The sequence below is a fragment of the Rhea pennata genome, chromosome 11 (assembly GCF_028389875.1).
Source record: "Rhea pennata isolate bPtePen1 chromosome 11, bPtePen1.pri, whole genome shotgun sequence".
Lineage (NCBI taxonomy): Eukaryota > Metazoa > Chordata > Aves > Rheiformes > Rheidae > Rhea > Rhea pennata.
In genome coordinates this window covers 2,408,711-2,426,324 of record NC_084673.1, presented here as the reverse complement: position 1 = coordinate 2,426,324, position 17,614 = coordinate 2,408,711, and the positions used below count along the sequence as shown (strand labels likewise).

The following is a 17,614-nucleotide window of genomic DNA, read 5'->3' as shown; positions in this document are numbered from 1 at the left end:
CTAAAATACAGTGCACTTCAATTTTAGAACCACTGCTACATTTACCCTATAGCAAGCGAAGTCTGATAAATAAAAAGTTACAGTTTGAACTTAGGGAGCAGACTATATTCAGCATGAATTACAAAGCTTTTAGGATTTGGATGGAGAACCTATTACTTTTGAACTAACAGCGAAGTGTTGTCAGAAATTAGGCTTATGGTACTTCTCAGATGTGGGATGTCAAGACTATACGAATTTTACTCACTAGATGGCTGATTTTTCCTGTCCACCACAGCTCAGTTAGAGTCAAACACTAGAGATGGCAACTATGCTTCTGCGAATGATACTGAGGGGATTACTCCAATATTCTTCTGGGATACTGATAGACAAGAGAGATTTGCTTTATGTTTAGCTGATTGTTAATAATAAATTAATGGCTCATAAGGTCTTTTAGTGTCTTAAAAGATTAGAATGAAACTGTCAGTTCCTGTAAATGCCTGACACATTGTTTGGAACTTCAGCAGGTGCAGTTCTTGCCCCATTTATCAAAAAAAAAAAAAAAAAACTTAAAAATAAAAACAAAAATTATGACATTTACATCTTAAAATATACCATCTGTATTTTATATCTAACTAGGATGCATAATTTTGTATTACAAATACTAATTTAACTTCATCCTACTACAAATAACTATTTAATTAAAAGCTGAAGACATTCAGAAATACATTCTCTTAAAGTGATTTCAAGGTGAAAAAACCTTTCAGCTAATGATAAGCTTGTGAACCTTCTTCACTGCCTTTTTCAAAGTTCTGTTCCTGTAACTATGTTCTGCCTAGCAGTAAATTCAAAGGCATAAAATCTCATTTTTTTTTCACTCTTTCTAGACATGGAATAATTTATTAGATATGGTGAAGGTTGCTGTCATTTTGTTTTGTTTCTTTTTTGGAGAGGTTGAGTTTAGAGGGCGAGTCTTTTTCTTAGAACAGGTCTGTGGATAAAATTATGCTGTTGTTAATTAATATATATCACAGTTAGTGAGAGCCCTCCTTACTTCTTTCAAAATTATTAGTTCAGACTCTCGGTCTTGTAAAAATTAGGCACTACAGCACTGTAACAGCTTCTGACTGAAAGATACAACTTGAGGAGACTTGCATCTCAAGATATTGGAGTGACTCAGCAAGGTGACTCAAGAAAATAATTTAGCCTGCTGGAGGAATTATCACTTATTAAAGCAGACTGTCACGAGCTTGGAAAATGACATCTACAGCACTTCGACACTGAGCACAACTCTCATTAGCTCTTTGTGTTCCAAGCGATCCGAAGTGAAACCTTGCACACGAGTGGAGCACCTTTTCTTAGGCATACCGGTATATAAGCAATAAATGGCAACATTTTAGAATTTTTTGATAAACATGATAAAAATACAGTTTGGTATCAAATCCCTACACTAATGGTGTTATATAGGTCATCCTCTGTGTTATGAATAAGATTATGGCCTCTGTTCTCCAGAATATTAACCTGTGTATGTAACACACTCACTACAAGTCAGCGAAAGTTCTTTTAGTAAACCCTGTGGGTGTTAAATCAGTATCTTTTTCCAGGTTATTTCTTTTTTTTCTCCATGTATTAAAAATCAGTAACTTAATCTACTTCTACTCTCTACAGGCTCAAAAGGAAGAAAAGAGATTACAGTATCCTGGAATAGCCTACAGCTGCAGGTAGGACAGACTCCAGGGAATTTAGTTTAGGGCCAGTAAAGTTTATAGGAAAATTGTGGGGGATTTAAGGTTCCTTTAATTACTTACATGTAATAAAATTCTGGTTACTTGGAAAAAGTAATTCCATAGTTTCTTTAACTATTGGGGAAAAAAAAAAAAAAAAGAACAGCAGCAGAAGCATGTGATGTGATAGAAAGTTTTCAATATTTTCCCCAGTACATTAGAATTTGATGTTATTTTCTTGTCAAGTTTAAAATTTATTACCACTAAAAAAAAGTATTACAATATATTAATATTGTATTTTCTTTTTTTTTTCCCAATGAAACATGTCCCAAGAGAGGATAATCTTAAAAATAGAACAGAAAACTTTTATGAAAGTATAAATAAATTATAGGCAAGACTAATAAAAAGCTTAGTCTGTGTCATCTTTGTCCTATATAAATAATGTTTTCACGTATATATATGTGACATATTTTATAATAGTCTAGCTTTAGCAGAAAGTTCGCTAATAATATAAGCCATAATACTGTAAAGCAATTAAACACATGTTTATCTTTAAACTAATTATTAAGGTAAATATTTTTTCAGAGGAAAAAAGGAAGGCATAGCTTATCGACTTTTTCATTTTTTCCAAAACAAATAAATACAGTCCTGATTTGTTAGTAAATATTTTGCTGATGGTTTGAAATTCTGAGGTTAGAGTCTCACTAGTACAATGTCCATTCTTGACTTATTACTATCTCGTGCTTAACTTTATATATAATGACTTGTTTTATTAGGACCAACAGAGTGCCCAGTATTAAGCCTGTATGTAAATGTCTGCAGGACTGGGTTTTAAAATGAATCTCCTTAGAATGGAGATCGGATTTTATTTTGTGCTGGGCCATATTTACTGAGGATATTATTTAAACTGGGCTTGAACAGTAAGGTGGACAACTTTGCTTGGGTTAGTAAGTTCTTGGTAGAAAGATGAGAGCTGACTGTGAAAAACTGCAGATCCTGAGTGACCAGGCAATGAAATTGCAGGTGATATTCAGTGCAGATAAATGTAAAGTGATGCACATGGAGGGAAAAAAACTCTAATTTTACAATTATAATGAAGGTCCTGAGCTTATTGTTACTATTCAAGGACAAGGTGTTGGGTTATAATAAGACTGAGCAGACTATTACGAACCTCTGTGAAGGAAAACAAAAAGAAAACATTACCACCACCAACAAAAGCTCGATTTTGTATGAAACGATTTCTGTGCAAGAAATGAACCACGGAAAATGTTTGAAATGAAGCAAGACTGAAGAAAAAATTACTATGGGCTTTCTCAGATAGGAGACAAAAATGTGTCTTTTGTAAACAAAACCATGAATGTCACAGAGAAGGTGAACGGGGAAGGGCTGCTCACTCCCTCCTCTGGTAACAAACCGGGATGCCCCATGACGCTAGCCAAAAGCAAGCTGGAAACCAACACTTCACGCAGTGCAGTGCAACTATTAAATAAAAGGCATTTAAGATGCTAAAGTGTTTGTGAATCTAAAGTCCCAGGAGTAAAATCCATCACGCCATTAAATTCAAGCCTGAGCTGAAATCTCTGGCTCAGGAAGGCCGCGTATCACAGACTGCTGGAGGCTTGGAGAGTACACTGGCAAACACCATTTTATGCTTGCCCTGATCTTAACTGTTCCCTAGACATCTGCTGTTGGCCGGTCAAGAGGTGCTAGCTGGGCTCAGTATGCTCATTTTGGTCTTCGTATGATATTAATTCCAAAACAAATGTACACACAATTTGCTTTAAATTGTTTAACAAATTTCTTGATCTCAGAACCAGAACCTTTCGTACCAGGCTGTTCTCTAGAAAGCAGTCACTACGCTGCCACGTGGTATCTTCCTGCAATTTTGCCTTTTGTGTGATGGCTGAGGTCCCGCTCCGGGAAGTATGGTGGCAGCTCACTTATGAGGAAAGCTGCTCCAGGAACTGGGACCCCCTGGAGGCGGCAGCACCTCGCCCTGCCCTGCCGGCCGGTCAGCATCGCGCGCACCCCTCGGCCAGCATGAAGCTGAGGCAGGGCTGAGGCCATGCCTTCCCTGCACCAAGGATGAAGGCCAACGAGCTAAAAAGAGGGGGACAGAGACAAAGAACTCTCTGAGCAACATGACGGCCCTGAGGGGTGGCTGTGAGAGAGGGCAGGTGGGAGCCAAGATGGCGCCAAGGCGGCAAGTGTGTGACAAGATGGTGGCAAGGGGCAAGTGGGAGCCAAGATGGCGCCAGGAGGTCAAATGTGTGACAAGATGGCGGCAAGGGGGCAAGTGTGTGACAAGATGGCAGCAAGGGGCAGGTGGGAGCCACGATGGCCCCAGGAGGGCAAATGTGTGACAAGATGATGCCAAGGGCAGGTGTGAGAGGCCACATTAGCAAGAAGCAAGTGCTCAGACAGATGTTGCTCAGGGGAAGCTGGGTGACAACACCGTGTGAAAGGGCAGGTGTGAAGCATGATTGCTATTAAGGTGCGAACGTGTGACCATAGGGTGGGGGTAGGTATGAGCCGAGATGGCGGCTCGGGTGCAGAGTGAGGACACGGCCCGTTCGCTTCGTGCAGAGGCGCCGACGGAACGCGCACGCCGCGGGGCCGGGCCGGCCGCGGCGGGGAGCGCCCCGCGGCCCGGCGCGCAGGCGCGCTGCGGCGGGCGCGGCCCGGCCCGGCCCCGGCGCGGCTGCGCGGGGGGCGGCGCGGGGCGGCGAAGCAGGAAGTCGGCGGCGCCCCGACGAGAGCGGAGCCGGGCCCGTAGCGCCGGGCCGCAGCGTCTCCCCCCCTCTCCGCCCTCTCTTCAGCCGGGCAGGAGCCGCCGCGGAGCCGCCATGTCCAACATGGAGAGTATCCTTGGCGCCGGGGCGGGCGAGGGCGGCGAGGCCCGGCCGCCGGCGCGGCTTCTGGGGCCGGGCCTCGCCGTCCGCGGCCTGGTACCGGCGGCCCGGGCCGGGGTGGGGGGTGAAGTGCGAGGGGGCGTTGGGCACCTCTCGGCCGGGACGGGAGCGGCCGAGCCGGGGCAGCTCCGCAGGGGGAAGGCGGGGGAGGAAGAGCATCCTGCCCTGCCCACGGCGCTCGGCTGTCGGTGGGGCTGGAGCTTCCCCCGTGGGTGGTGGGAGCTTTCAAAAGCCTTTTGCCGAAGGAGGAAATTTTGGTGTGGAACTAACAGGAGAAGAGCTTTTTAAATATGGGGTCACTTCCTATGTGTTGATGAACAAAGCAGTAGGAAGGTATCTGTTTGTTCTGATGATGAGACCAGGTCTGACTTGTTTTGTGGAAAGCAGCGTGCAGATGTGAGCAGAGGAAAAGTGAAGTTCAGTCCCAAGCTCTGTGGTGTACAGAGGGGCAGCTCCATCCCTGATGTGGAAAACACATATTTGCCATCAGCACAAATCACCCTGAAACCTAGGAACATCTGAAATGCCATACATCAGGAAAGGTGCAGTGCTGAAACTGGAACAAAGTCAGCATCGTTAACCTAATGGCAAATAGGCGTTTGCCCAAACAGTGACTGCTGTCAGCTGAATAAACTACGCAGTGTTTTCTGATATTAAGAGGAAGTTGCATTGGGAAAACCCTTATGGACTTCCTTGCTCTGTAGAAAGACCTTAGCTCACAGGTTTAAAAAAAAAAAAAAGTCTTAAGAGGTTACAGGTAGTGAGGTTGATTCCACATAGTTGAAATGTGCTGCTGGTGGTGAGCACCATCACTTATGAGAGGGACTACCTGGGTGGAAGTGTTGGAGCAGGTGACTGAGTCACTTAATTGAGGAAATCTAGTTTCACTTCAGTTACTGTGCATTGAGAAAGATTCTTGCAGGGAGGAGCAAGTATGTGCTTGCCATGGGATGAAGATGAGTGAGGCAGCAGAGCGAGCTATTTTAATGTCAAAGGTAAATGTCCCAAATGACTAATTGAGGAAGTTATTTTTAAATAAACTCTGAAAAGCTGTTTATCACAGCAGTATCACAGTAAATAAGTGATGTCATATTTTACCTACTTGTTCTGATTGCTGAGCTGAAGTATGGTTGAATGAATAACCTAGAGGTATCAGATTTCCTGTTTGGTAATTTGCATACTCTGTGAACAGGTCCATGTAATACACAGCAGTGTTGAAAGGAACACTGATCTGGGTTTTAAAGCAAAGAAACATAAATGCAGGCAGCAATTTTAGTATTACTGGTAGGTAACTTAAAAGGATATCATAATATACAGGCATAGTTATTGCTTTTTAGTTACCTACTTGTAACCTTTATAGGATGGGAGAATAAATGTGTCTGCAAACATTATGATGCCTTCAAGTTGCTATCACAGCTTCAAGATTCATGCTTGGACATCAGAAAAAAATTCTGAAATAAATTATGTACTTGAGAAAAATGAAAGAGACCCTCAAGTACCTCAAGACATTTAACGTTGTGTGCTTTCACTTAACTGTTGACCATCTTCTTGCTGCATTAATAAATAAATGCAGCAAGGATATAATAAAGGGATATAAAAAGATGGCATGACAGAAATGTATAAAACTCTCTTCATTTTTGTTTGGGAACTTTTTTGTTACTTGGGAACTTTCCTTAACAGGATTTTAAATATATGCTGTTTTTTTGTTTTTGTTTTTGTTTTTTTTGGCAACATCTACTTATTCTTCATCACTAACTTTTTTGGTGCACATCATTCTAAATTATGATGAAGTCTTGTTCTACTGTTGTCTTAGATCTTTAAGCTTTAGCAGGACTTGGAGGAAGAAAAAAAAACCAAAAAGAAAAAAAGCTAAAAAGAAAAAGCTTTTCCCTTGCTGAATTCAAGTGTTCTTTCCCAAAAAATCAGATGGTAGAACTGTCAGAAAGTCCAGAATCACTTGAGTGACCCAAGGGTGGGAAGCTGCTCTATAAAGGAACTTAATGAGCAATATAAACTTGAGATCATACTGTTCTTTGACAGGACAGTCCTGCCTGCAGGTTTGCACCTGTGCATGGCCAGCCAAGCCTGCTTACTACTATACTGTAAATTTCTCTCTTGTTTGGGGGAGATGTGTGTGTTTGGTTTTAGTGGTGGTTCCTCCCCCCCGCCCCGGCCTGGCAACTCAGTTCAGAGTTTCTCTAACGGGATATTTTATCACTTGGAACTAGGTTTGCTTTCAAACAAAGCTTGTTTGGGATCTGAGCTTATTTCTGTGGCCTTACCTTTTAGAATCCAGATGGTAGTATGTGGTGGTGTAATTGTAAAACAATTTGATAGATCTCCTGGTTGTGTGAATTTCAATGGCTTCTTTAAATCACACTCTACAAGTTTTAACATGATTAAAAGGGAAATGCAATATACATTAAGTTTGATGCACCAAATAAGAGAGCAAAATACTGTATGTAAATATTGATCCTATTCGTAGACCCTTAACTTGTGCTGTAGAACACCTGTTTAACTTGAAATTTGCTGCAAAAGAACTTAGCAGAAACTCAAAAAAATGCGACAAAGAGGAAAAGGCTGAAAAGGCTAAAATTAAGAAGGTAAGCAATGAATACAAAACTATGCTTTTTAGATCTGTTTACATCTTACAGCATAATATTTTCTGGTATTTTACATCATTTTGTTGCTGTTTACAGTAATACTGTTGTGATAGATATAAGTTACGTGACTATAAAACTTAACATACATATTAAGTATAAGAATATGCTCTTTATTTAAGAGCTTATGGCATTTATTTCCTTAGAAAATTGTTTTGAATTCCCATAAGTTAGAAGTATTTTGCCTTAACATTTATCATCTTTTTTAAAGTGTTTATGAAGAAAAACCTTAAAATAGTTTTTGAGTCCTTAAAGTAGCAGAGAGAGCTTAAATTTATTTAACTATTTTCTATCCATGAAATATAGTCCTGCCAACAGTGTCTGTATTTGGTGATTGATACTGAAAACCTTTTTAGGAAAGGGTAAATTTATGTTTACCTTCTGTAAAACTTGAAGTGCATGCTAGATGTCTCTTTCTCTGGAAATAAGTTTTTTCTTTCTTAAAAGTTTGAGAGCTGTTCAGGGATAAAGGGTTTTTTTCCCCTCTTTTCGTAAAAAGATACTGTAATGGATTCATGCTTATTTAAAAAAAAAAAATAAAATAAATAAAAGGCTATCAGAAAATTTCCTTACAGAGATTAGAGAAAATCAAAATGCATTTGTTTACTTCTAAAAGGCGATCCAGAAGGGTAATATGGAAGTTGCACGAATACATGCAGAAAATGCTATCCGACAGAAGAATCAAGCAATCAATTTCTTGCGCATGAGTGCCAGAGTAGATGCTGTAGCAGCGAGAGTTCAGACTGCAGTCACAATGGGCAAGGTAAGGCTATTCTCACAGTTCTTTGTATGAATTTGTTGCAAGAACAGTCCCTCCAATCTTGTAAGTGTCTTAATTCTATCTATAATGAGCTGAAAAGTTTGAATTTTGTTTTTAGATGTAATCAATAGTAAATCAGGAAATGGAATTTTACTGGCAGTTGCTATTTAGAAATTAATTGCTCTCCACTGTGTCTTGTGGCTTGTAACCTTTGTTGGCTCTTACTGCTCATGCTGCTAAAGATAGTCGTCTCTAGTTAGGCTGTTAAGATTATTGTGAAAGATGCTGCTCCTTTTCACTTTCCAAATGCATGACAAAAAGTGATGACATAGGACTTCCTGATGCCAGAAACCTTTTTAGCTCATGTGCTGTGTTAAGGTGGTACACTACTCTACTACTGTTTAGACAGAGTTTATTCTACCTCGTAATGAATATATCAAATCAATCTCTTGACATTTGACAATTTGAGACCCTCTAACATGCCATATAGATCTCACTTTCTTTACTGAGTTTCAGTTCAGAACACTAATTTCAAGTGAATGAGTTAATCTATAAGCTTCTGAAATAGTAGCAGGCCTAAAAAAGTGAAGGATTTAGATAACAATATTGCTTGCCCTAGTAATTGATCTAATTTTCTACCCAAGGGCTTTTACAGTATCAAAGGGTCTCCGCCCCCCTTTGGGAAAAGAAACTACCCTTCCCCCCCCCCCCTTTTTTTTCCTTTGTAATCGTTTTCCTTTATGTCATTTCAGGTAACGAAGTCAATGGCAGGGGTAGTTAAATCTATGGATGCCACACTGAAGAGCATGAACTTGGAAAAGGTAAATAAAAACTTACTGTTCTTGAAGGTGCACATTGAAAGCACAAAGGGCAGTGAGTGGATGCAAATTTTACACAAAAGGAATGTTCCAATGAAGTATAAGGGGGGAAAAAAGTTTTTATTAGTGAGATGCTGAACACTGGAACAGGTTGCTCAGAGTGATTGTGGAGTCTCCATCCTTGGAGATGCTCAGAACTTGACTTGACAGGGCCCTGAGCAACCTGCTCTAACTTCAAAGTTACATCAACTTCAAATTTGGCACGACTGGGGTGGGGAGGTGGATGTTGCACCAGATGAACTCTAGAAATTGCGTGCAGTCTTAATTATTCTGTGATTCTAGTTTTACCTGTTGAAATACATTGCTCTTCTGTTACTCGCAGATCATTGACTGGATTGTTGTTGTTTGTAGATATCTGCACTAATGGATAAATTTGAGCATCAGTTTGAAACACTAGATGTTCAGACACAACAGATGGAAGACACAATGAGCAGCACTACTACACTAACAACACCACAAGTAAGAATAGTAAAATTAAGCAATCTCAGTTACATATGACTAAACTATATGGAAATATTGTCCACTTCTTTACTTTCAACCGACTTTGAGAAATGGAGTGTTTTCACTTTGGATTTGTGCTTCTTTGTGATTTAGGCACTAGTTCAAGTTATATTCACAAATACAGGGGATCATATGTATATATTGAAAACGTTAGTTCTTCTATTGAATAGGCAGCATTTTGAATTCTTAATGAGCAGAAGACACTGAAGAATCAGTTATCAAAGCAAAATGTACTGTGAAATAATCAACAGTTCTAACCTCCTGATATTAACAAAACAACATTAGTCACCACTGAACTTAGCAGTAGTAAGTGCCATGAAAAGATTAATTACTTGTTTTCAAGTGAGATAAGTGTTTGCTAAAATAAATTCTTAAGCAGTGCTTAACATAGTTAAGAAGAACGCGTATTACCGGTCCCCTTTAGAAAAATGTTATTTCAACAGATGTTTTTTCAGAAAGAGAAATTTACTGGAGATAGTGGCTTGTAAATAAGTTAAACCTAAGTCCGCATCCAACAAACCAAATCTGTTGGAGATAAAGGATTTTCTTTTCTATGTTATTTAAAACAGTGATTTAGTGATTAATAGTTAGCAGTCGATAACAGTTATATTCAAATATTTTTATACTTTTTTTTTTCCTGTAAGAAGTGTTGTGGTTCAGAAGCTAAAGTTCAAGTAAGGGGAGTTTGACAGGCTGAGTTGTGCTCCTTGTTTTCTGAGTTCATAGAGTGCCCTCTAGTGCTTAAGTACAGAGTTGTTCAGTCAAAGATATTTCCCTTTAAATCAGTTTTGTTAAAAATAATTTCCATTGTCTCAAGATTTAATAGAAGAAATTATTGCAAGCTACAATATCGAACTGATCCAATTTTTATTTATCTGCTTTAGAATCAAGTGGATATGCTTCTACAAGAAATGGCAGATGAAGCAGGGTAGGTAATACGTTTGAGTGACTATTACTTGGATAAATATGTTAGTTCCAACAACACTTTAAGGTTAACTGTGAGCGGGGATAACCATGCTGTAAATGTGTCAATCTCTTGGAGCACGTAAGAATCATTCTCCTTTTACCTCTGCACATCACTCTTACAATGGTTTTGTTGCCATTATTTCGTTTTGTTTCCATTCAAAGCTACTGTGAATGTCAGTGTGCAGAGAAGATTGTGCAAAAGCTTAGTATAACATTGTCTCACTTATTATGTCAGGATTGCATTTTATTATTTACTTGGATTGGCTTTAACATTAGCAATCCTTGCAATGTCTCTTCACTCCTGTTCTCCCTCTCTCCACCCCTAATCCTACTTTTTATTGCTCTTTTCTCACTTGTTAGATACTGCAAAAATAATCATGATGATTTATTTAAACCTTTGAAGTTACGCTGAAACACTTCAGAGAACTCTTACTTGCTGTGTTGTGACACATGAGTTGAAAGCCTCCCTCTGACTTGAGGGTGGGAACCTTCAACAAGTTCTGCAGTAAAAATTGTGGAGATTTCATATCCTTTTGACACTCATGTGCTATTTCTAATACACTTTTGTTAAACAGAAGTCTTACTCAGCCCTGATCAAGTAGAATTTATTTATCTATTGCTAATTATAGTAAAAGATCTGTCTTTTTGGTGATAAATCAAGTTTCCTATTCGAATTGCCTAAACATACTCATATATTCATGGGACACAAGTGACCTCATGCTATCTCTGGTACCACATCATTTGTCAATTAATGTACTTTCTTTAGCCTTGCATAACTGACTTCTTCTTGTTGTTCTTTTTTATTAGTCTTGATCTGAACATGGAACTACCTCAAGGACAGACAGGTTCTGTTGGTACAAGTGTTGCCTCAGCAGAACAGGTAAATACTAGATTCAATAGAAATTAATGTTTTCTAGTGAAGTGAGATATGAGAATTAATGCTCTACTCAGTCAAACAAGCTTACTAAATTCTGATCAGATTTTATTTGTCTGTAGTAAATTGTGTGGATGAAACAGTCTTTAAAAGAAAATAATTTTAACAGTGTTTATTACATCCAATAAATTTAGAAATTTCAAGTGTAGTTTTGCATAATGTCTTAGAGTTCAGACCAATTGTCTGTCCTACCTATTCTGAATCTGATGAATCCAGCCAATTCCCAGAACATACAGTAGGCTTTTTTCTTCTCCCTTTAATGTGTAAGAGATCTTAAAGAAATAGTTCAAGGGATCTGTATTTGCTCTAGATAAATAACTTGGTTTCTTGTGTGTGGGCACATTTTGAAGTAAAGATTGCACAGATTACTTAAAGTTGCTTTTTCCATGCTGTGGAACATATTTGAGGCAAGCAGTTCACTCCTCTCATCCTGTTGTAGTGCAGAAGGCTCTAGGGAATTGTGTTAGCTGACGTGTTCTGGGTTTGTTGAAGGTTCATTTTCACCTTGTACCAATCCTCCAAAAAAAAAAAAAAAAAAAAAAAATCGTTATATCTACTGCTATAGCCTCCTAGCAGTACCAGCCTTGGTCACTTGAGGGTGCAGCTAAGGTTCTTCTCACATCCGAATTAGGATGCAGTTCTGTAAACTGGTATACATTTGCAAAGATCGTACCTAAAAATTATCTATGCTTGATGTGTTTGGCACTTCATTTCTAGGTATCCACTGTTGGAGACAAGATAGCTAGATGGACCTCTGGTCTAACTCAGTGTAGCCGCTCTTAAGGTCCTTTTGTTATGACTTGTACAAGTTTATTTCATACCATCTTGAGGTGAGATTGTTTCACTGTTGCAGAACTCTGCAACAATTAATTTTCATATTATTCTTTTTTTTTCCTTCTACACTTCTGCAGGATGAGCTGTCACAGAGATTGGCCCGCCTACGTGATCAAGTTTAAGTTAATCAAAGCTGCAGTTTTTTGTACATGCTTTCAAAATACCCTTTATGTAACTAATCCTACACTACACTAGAAAGGTGTATACGGTATGACTTACGTGTTTAAATAACTTGTAATATATAATACTTCACTCCTAGCTTGCTCTTGTTTTCTAAATACATCAGGTAGTTCAAAAATATCAGCTCTCTAATATCTTTTTCTGTACATTTTGAAGTTGATATATTTTTTTGCAAGCTCTTTTCATAAAATCAAGTAGTAATGTTGGCACAATCTAGCTGAAAGAAAAGCAGAGTGTCATTGATATATTTTAAATTATGAAGTGAATTTTTTAAATTATGAAGACTGTTTATGGTTGGAGAACTGATGTATTCAGTTCAGATGATTGCTATAGCTGACTTCCTTACATGGCCAAACTTACTGAACACACAGAGGTGGACAGTGTGGACTTCATGAAAATATGCTTATTAAAACAAATAAGTGGACTTCAGTCTGTAGAGTTTTTTTTTTTAAGCATTTTAAAATTACAGTAATTATGCTGAAGTGAATGGTTTGGTTACCAAAAGCTGTTTTCGTATAACTGGGAAGTTGTATGGTGTCATCACTTTAGTACAGGAGGAATAAAATATATTTTTCAAACTTTGTCAGTTCTGTTGAATGCTATCTCATGGTTTAATGCTGAGTGCTCCAGCTTCTCCAGTTTGCTTTCTTTTCAGTTGCTTGGGGTGCAACCAGTTATGCCATTCACCTTTCTGTTTTTTTTCTATTCTGTCTTACTCCATGTCTTTCCTTTTCATGGTATTCTGCATTTTAATATTTTATCATACATGGAAGTGCTGTTGCTCAAGTTCAGGTCTTCATAGTCCTTCTTGGTGAGTCAAGGTCCTAGTTCGGTTTTTGCTAACCAGGACGTTCCCTTGGAATAGCTTTTTCTCCTCAGCCTCTCACAGGTGATCTTTTCTTAAGTACAGTGTTGGAGAGAGTGAGGTGAGGAGTCGATAAACCAGGCCAGCCCTGTCAAAGGGGCAGGCTTGAGATTGGCTCAAGATAGGTAGTGATTATGTTAGATTAGGAACACTACTGTTTCGTAAGATACAATATTGCTCTTTGCAGTTGTGCCAATGTGATTTGCAATACTGCAGTGATGGAGAAGCTAATTTGTTTTAGTTATTCCTCTAACAATTCTGCATTTCTGCACAGTAAGAGGGAGTCTGCTGACCTCTTTCAGTAGCTTCAAACTCTTCCTGCAGTTGCGAAGTAAAGAAATGTTTGTAGAAATTTAAAGCTGAAGCTACTTGTGTTGTGATAAATAGTGATATAAATTTTTTTCTGGCTGCTTGGACTCAATTTTTTGTTTTATTGTTTGAGGCGTGAGGGAAGAAGGTATCAAACATTAGGCATTACCTCTTAATTCTCTGGTGTTCAGGATCACATGATCTTTGGTGTTGTGGAAATGTTTGAGTAAGAAACTACTCAGCTCTTTTAATCACACAGGATTTTTCCATGAAAGGGTTCGGAAATGTGCACGTGTGCAGAGGTGAAGAAACATCTCAGAACAGTTTCAAACTGTATTTCAAATGTGTTACTCGAATCGCTTTGAAGCTTTACCAGGATGTTACATAATGAAGCGTCCAAAGCTGCTGTAAAAATAAGAAATGGAAAGTGAGACAGAATAGCCTGAAACGTTCCAGAATTGTGTATCTCACATTTACAGCCTAAATTAAATTGATTTCTTAAAATGTGGTCTTTTCCCATGTTTGCATTTATTTTCAGTGCAGCTTTCTTTTAAACATCTTTGAATCTTCTGATTTCTCCTGTTTAGGGGAGGAGTATGTTATAAACTAACTATGTACTCTGGGTACGTTCTTCTACTATTGATAAAATACCTTAGGAAAGATACCATACACCAGTCCTCTTTTGTAGCTACTCTGAACAACGTAGCAAAGAACATTATGGTTTTCCTACACAGCTAGGTTACCTGCAACTTTGCTAGCTGCTTGTGTGTGAGTTTATTTTTACTACTTTTTTTTTTTTTGGAGGAATCTATTGCTCCCTGTCTTGCGATAGGGCTACGTACCTGCCCAGTGACAGAAAGTTAAAGTGCAATATATCCACATAAGAATTTACTTTGCACTTGCTTGTTCATAGACCTATACCACAAACTACGGAAGCTTTCAGTGTTTGATATTAGGCAGCTCTTCAGCTAGCTCTTGTCTGGATTGTTTTTACATTAAATATTATCACACTGCTTTTGGACTGCCATTCAAAACTGTTTGAGGGGGTAGATAGCACATAAATTTGCTTTTTCTGAGTATGTTGGCATTTGCCTTGAAACTTGGGGATTTGGAGGCATTTAAAAATAGATGGAGATACACCTGATTACCATAAGACAAATATTAAATAAGCTTCATTATCTTACTGGCTATATACAGCTTGTTTAATAATTTTGATCTTCTGGAAGTCCCAGCTTTCTAACACTGGTAGAAGATTTTTTTCTTTTTTTCCAGTATCACTTTATAAAGGGATTAAGAAATAAGTGTGAAGGCTTGATTATCGTAATTGGTTAATTTTACCTTTGCAGAACTATAATTTAAAGAGGTAGGCTGGCTTAGCTGTTTTGAGGAAGAAATGTGTGTTCAAAACAATTCTGCCCTGCTGATTTCACTCTGAGAATTGTTATGTATTTCAGTGGGGCCAGGATTTTGTACTAGTCCTTTCTGTATAGAGATCATCTGCCCTCTCCTGGGCAAAACTTACTTGTTCTCTTTGTTCTCTCTTGTTCTCTGAATGCCAGTTCTCAAAAAAAAAAAAGTAAGAAGTTAAGTGGTTATATCTTTAATGCATGTAGATTTTTCTAGTCTTCTGGAAATGCTTAAAACTGAAGTCACTCTTAGAACAAATTTGATTCTTGTATCCCTTTTTTATTTGGATTTCCCTAGAAACATTTGCTCTTTTTTCTGAACAGATGTTGTTCCTTGCTTGTACATTGTTAAGTGTTTCTTGTAAGTTGGCTGTGTGTTTTTGTAGAAGTTAACTTCATGTTAAATAGATTGAATGAGCTTTTATGTAACTTTCATGCTAGATAATATTTCAGTATTTATGAGCAGACACATTTGAGGTGAAGCCTAGTTTGAAATGCTGCAAAATGTTTCTGCCTTCTCAGAATTACATTTACAATTGCTAGTGTAATGGTAGTGTTAGTCTTTGGTCATTTAAATTCCAAATTTGAAAGCCATAAAAAGCTTCAGGTGGAATGAGAAGGAAGGGAAGGAAGAGAGATATCTAACTTTCTCAGCTGAAATGGCATATAATCATCATGTTGCTTTGTGGAGATCCTCAGAGTGAAGAAATAGTGAAAATTTGTTAAAATATAATCAGCAATTCTGAAGCTGATGACATAAGAAGAGAATAAACTTTTTTGGCTAACTTAGGGTTCATTTTGAAAACTGCTTTCTCTCTTACGAGTCAATTTGTAAATGTAACTGGAAGACAAATAAAATTGTACAGCAGAAGTATTTCATGTGTGTTCCCAGGTTATGTGGCTATTTGCTGGTGAGTCTTCAACCAACCAACAGGTAGGCTTCATAATATCATGGATAGATTCGTCTGGAAAAAATGAGAAAATCTTTAGAGAGAAAATGAGAAAAAAAATGGTATTATCAGGGAAGATTTGGGCCAATATTTTAGGAAGTAATTATGATCATGTATAACAAAATACAATCTGGTCTTATATATAATACTGTATAATATAGTAAAAATGTTTACTCTGATGTGGACAAAAAAGATTGTCCTTTATCTGAGAAACTTTCTCTTGTCCTTGAAGTATGTAACAAGGAGGAGAAGAAAAGAGGAAAACTTGCAGAAACTTTAGATTTTTGTCTTCCCTGGAGCCAAAACCCTCCATTTTTATGTTCCTCTTCCATTTTTGTATAGGAACCAGCAGAGGGAGCTTGAAGCTTTGTTTTTGCATAGGTCCTATATAAGTGATTATTATGCTTTAAAATTCTTAAAGAGGACTTTTATTGTAATAGTCATCACTAACTAGTTTAAGGAGCTGTTTGTTGCCTTTGGACCCTCACTTCTGGGTAGTATTGAAGCTAAACAGGAAACTACCTTCATCAGAATTTGGATCCTTGGCTGTGAGCTGCTCTGTTACACAAAATGCAAACTGGAAGCACGTTGCCGTGTGTCATCTGGTAACTTGTCCTAACTGCCTTTTGCTAAATACACTTCAGGGCTTTTCCTTGCTGTCTTCAGGAGTTAATGTGGGAGTTGGAAGAAGAGATAGTGAATAACTTTGTCCTAAATTGTTCTAATTGTTTTATTTCTAACTAACTTGCCTTGGGTTTTGTTGACTGTCATGTATTCTGTTTTTGTCCTGTGATAATTCTTCTACTTCATACGGAGAGAAATGCGCACTGTTTACTGACTGAAAAATGTATTTTAATATGAGAAATCATTTTCGTATTAAAAGTGTTGCCTATGTTAAGGTTTGATTTGAAATATTTATTTGGTTTAAGGATCCTCTCTGTTCTTTTAGTATATTGTGTTTGTTCAGTGTTAGCGTTAACATTTATGCTATTGCAAAGTCTTGGGTTTTACTAACTGCAATATAGTGCTCAGTACTCTTTTTGTCAGAGAATATTTTTTCAGTGAAATCACAAGAAGGGTCAGTGGCCTTACTTGTATCGGAAGCAGCTTTCTTTATTACCATTCAAATAAAGGAAAAGACTTATCTGAGCAATCTGTAACTAATTTCAAGTGCCAGTTGAACCTTTTTAACTTGGAAGAAGATGCAATAAGTGAGTCTTACAGGCTTTCATTTGACCTTTACTACTTTTTATTAAGAAAGTCATGGTGAATCAACAGTGATATACAGTTCAAGATAGAAAATAATGGGCTAAGAAAGTCATGGTGAATCAACAGTGATATACAGTTCAAGATAGAAAATAATGGGCTGTAGGTTCCCAAGTCTTTCTAGTACTTCGGAAACTTTACAATGTCTTCTAAGATTGCTGAACTTCTTTTTGCCATGAGAAGGGGTTAGAGCCAGACTATTCTATAGAAGACAGCCAGGTCACTTTTAAGCTAGTATTTAGACAGGGATGACTTAAGAGAATTTAAGCATCTTTTTGATTTAAAATATGATGCTTTACTGTTGGCATGACTGGTTAGAATGTTCCGAACTGTTAGGTGTAAGTGAAATAGTTTTTTTTTTCACAAAAGTCTAAAATAGAAAATACTACATACCAACAAATACACATATCTGACAAAATAATAATCAGCTTGGTGTAATTTCCCTACAGTCTAATTCAGAATGTTTCATTATAGAAAACAAAATAGACTTAGA

General features: G+C 37.9%; 1 protein-coding gene across 1 annotated transcript; it reads left to right on the top strand.

Annotated features, from left to right (window-relative positions):
• Window positions 1-4,393: 4,393 nt before the first annotated feature.
• On the top strand, window positions 4,394-12,903 carry CHMP1B (charged multivesicular body protein 1B). Its single transcript, XM_062584809.1, has 8 exons — window positions 4,394-4,562; window positions 7,118-7,215; window positions 7,889-8,035; window positions 8,785-8,853; window positions 9,262-9,369; window positions 10,296-10,339; window positions 11,185-11,257; window positions 12,223-12,903. Exons 1-8 carry the CDS (start codon window positions 4,547-4,549, stop codon window positions 12,265-12,267), a joined length of 600 nt encoding a protein of 199 aa, XP_062440793.1. The 5' UTR covers window positions 4,394-4,546; the 3' UTR covers window positions 12,268-12,903.
• Window positions 12,904-17,614: the final 4,711 nt, after the last annotated feature.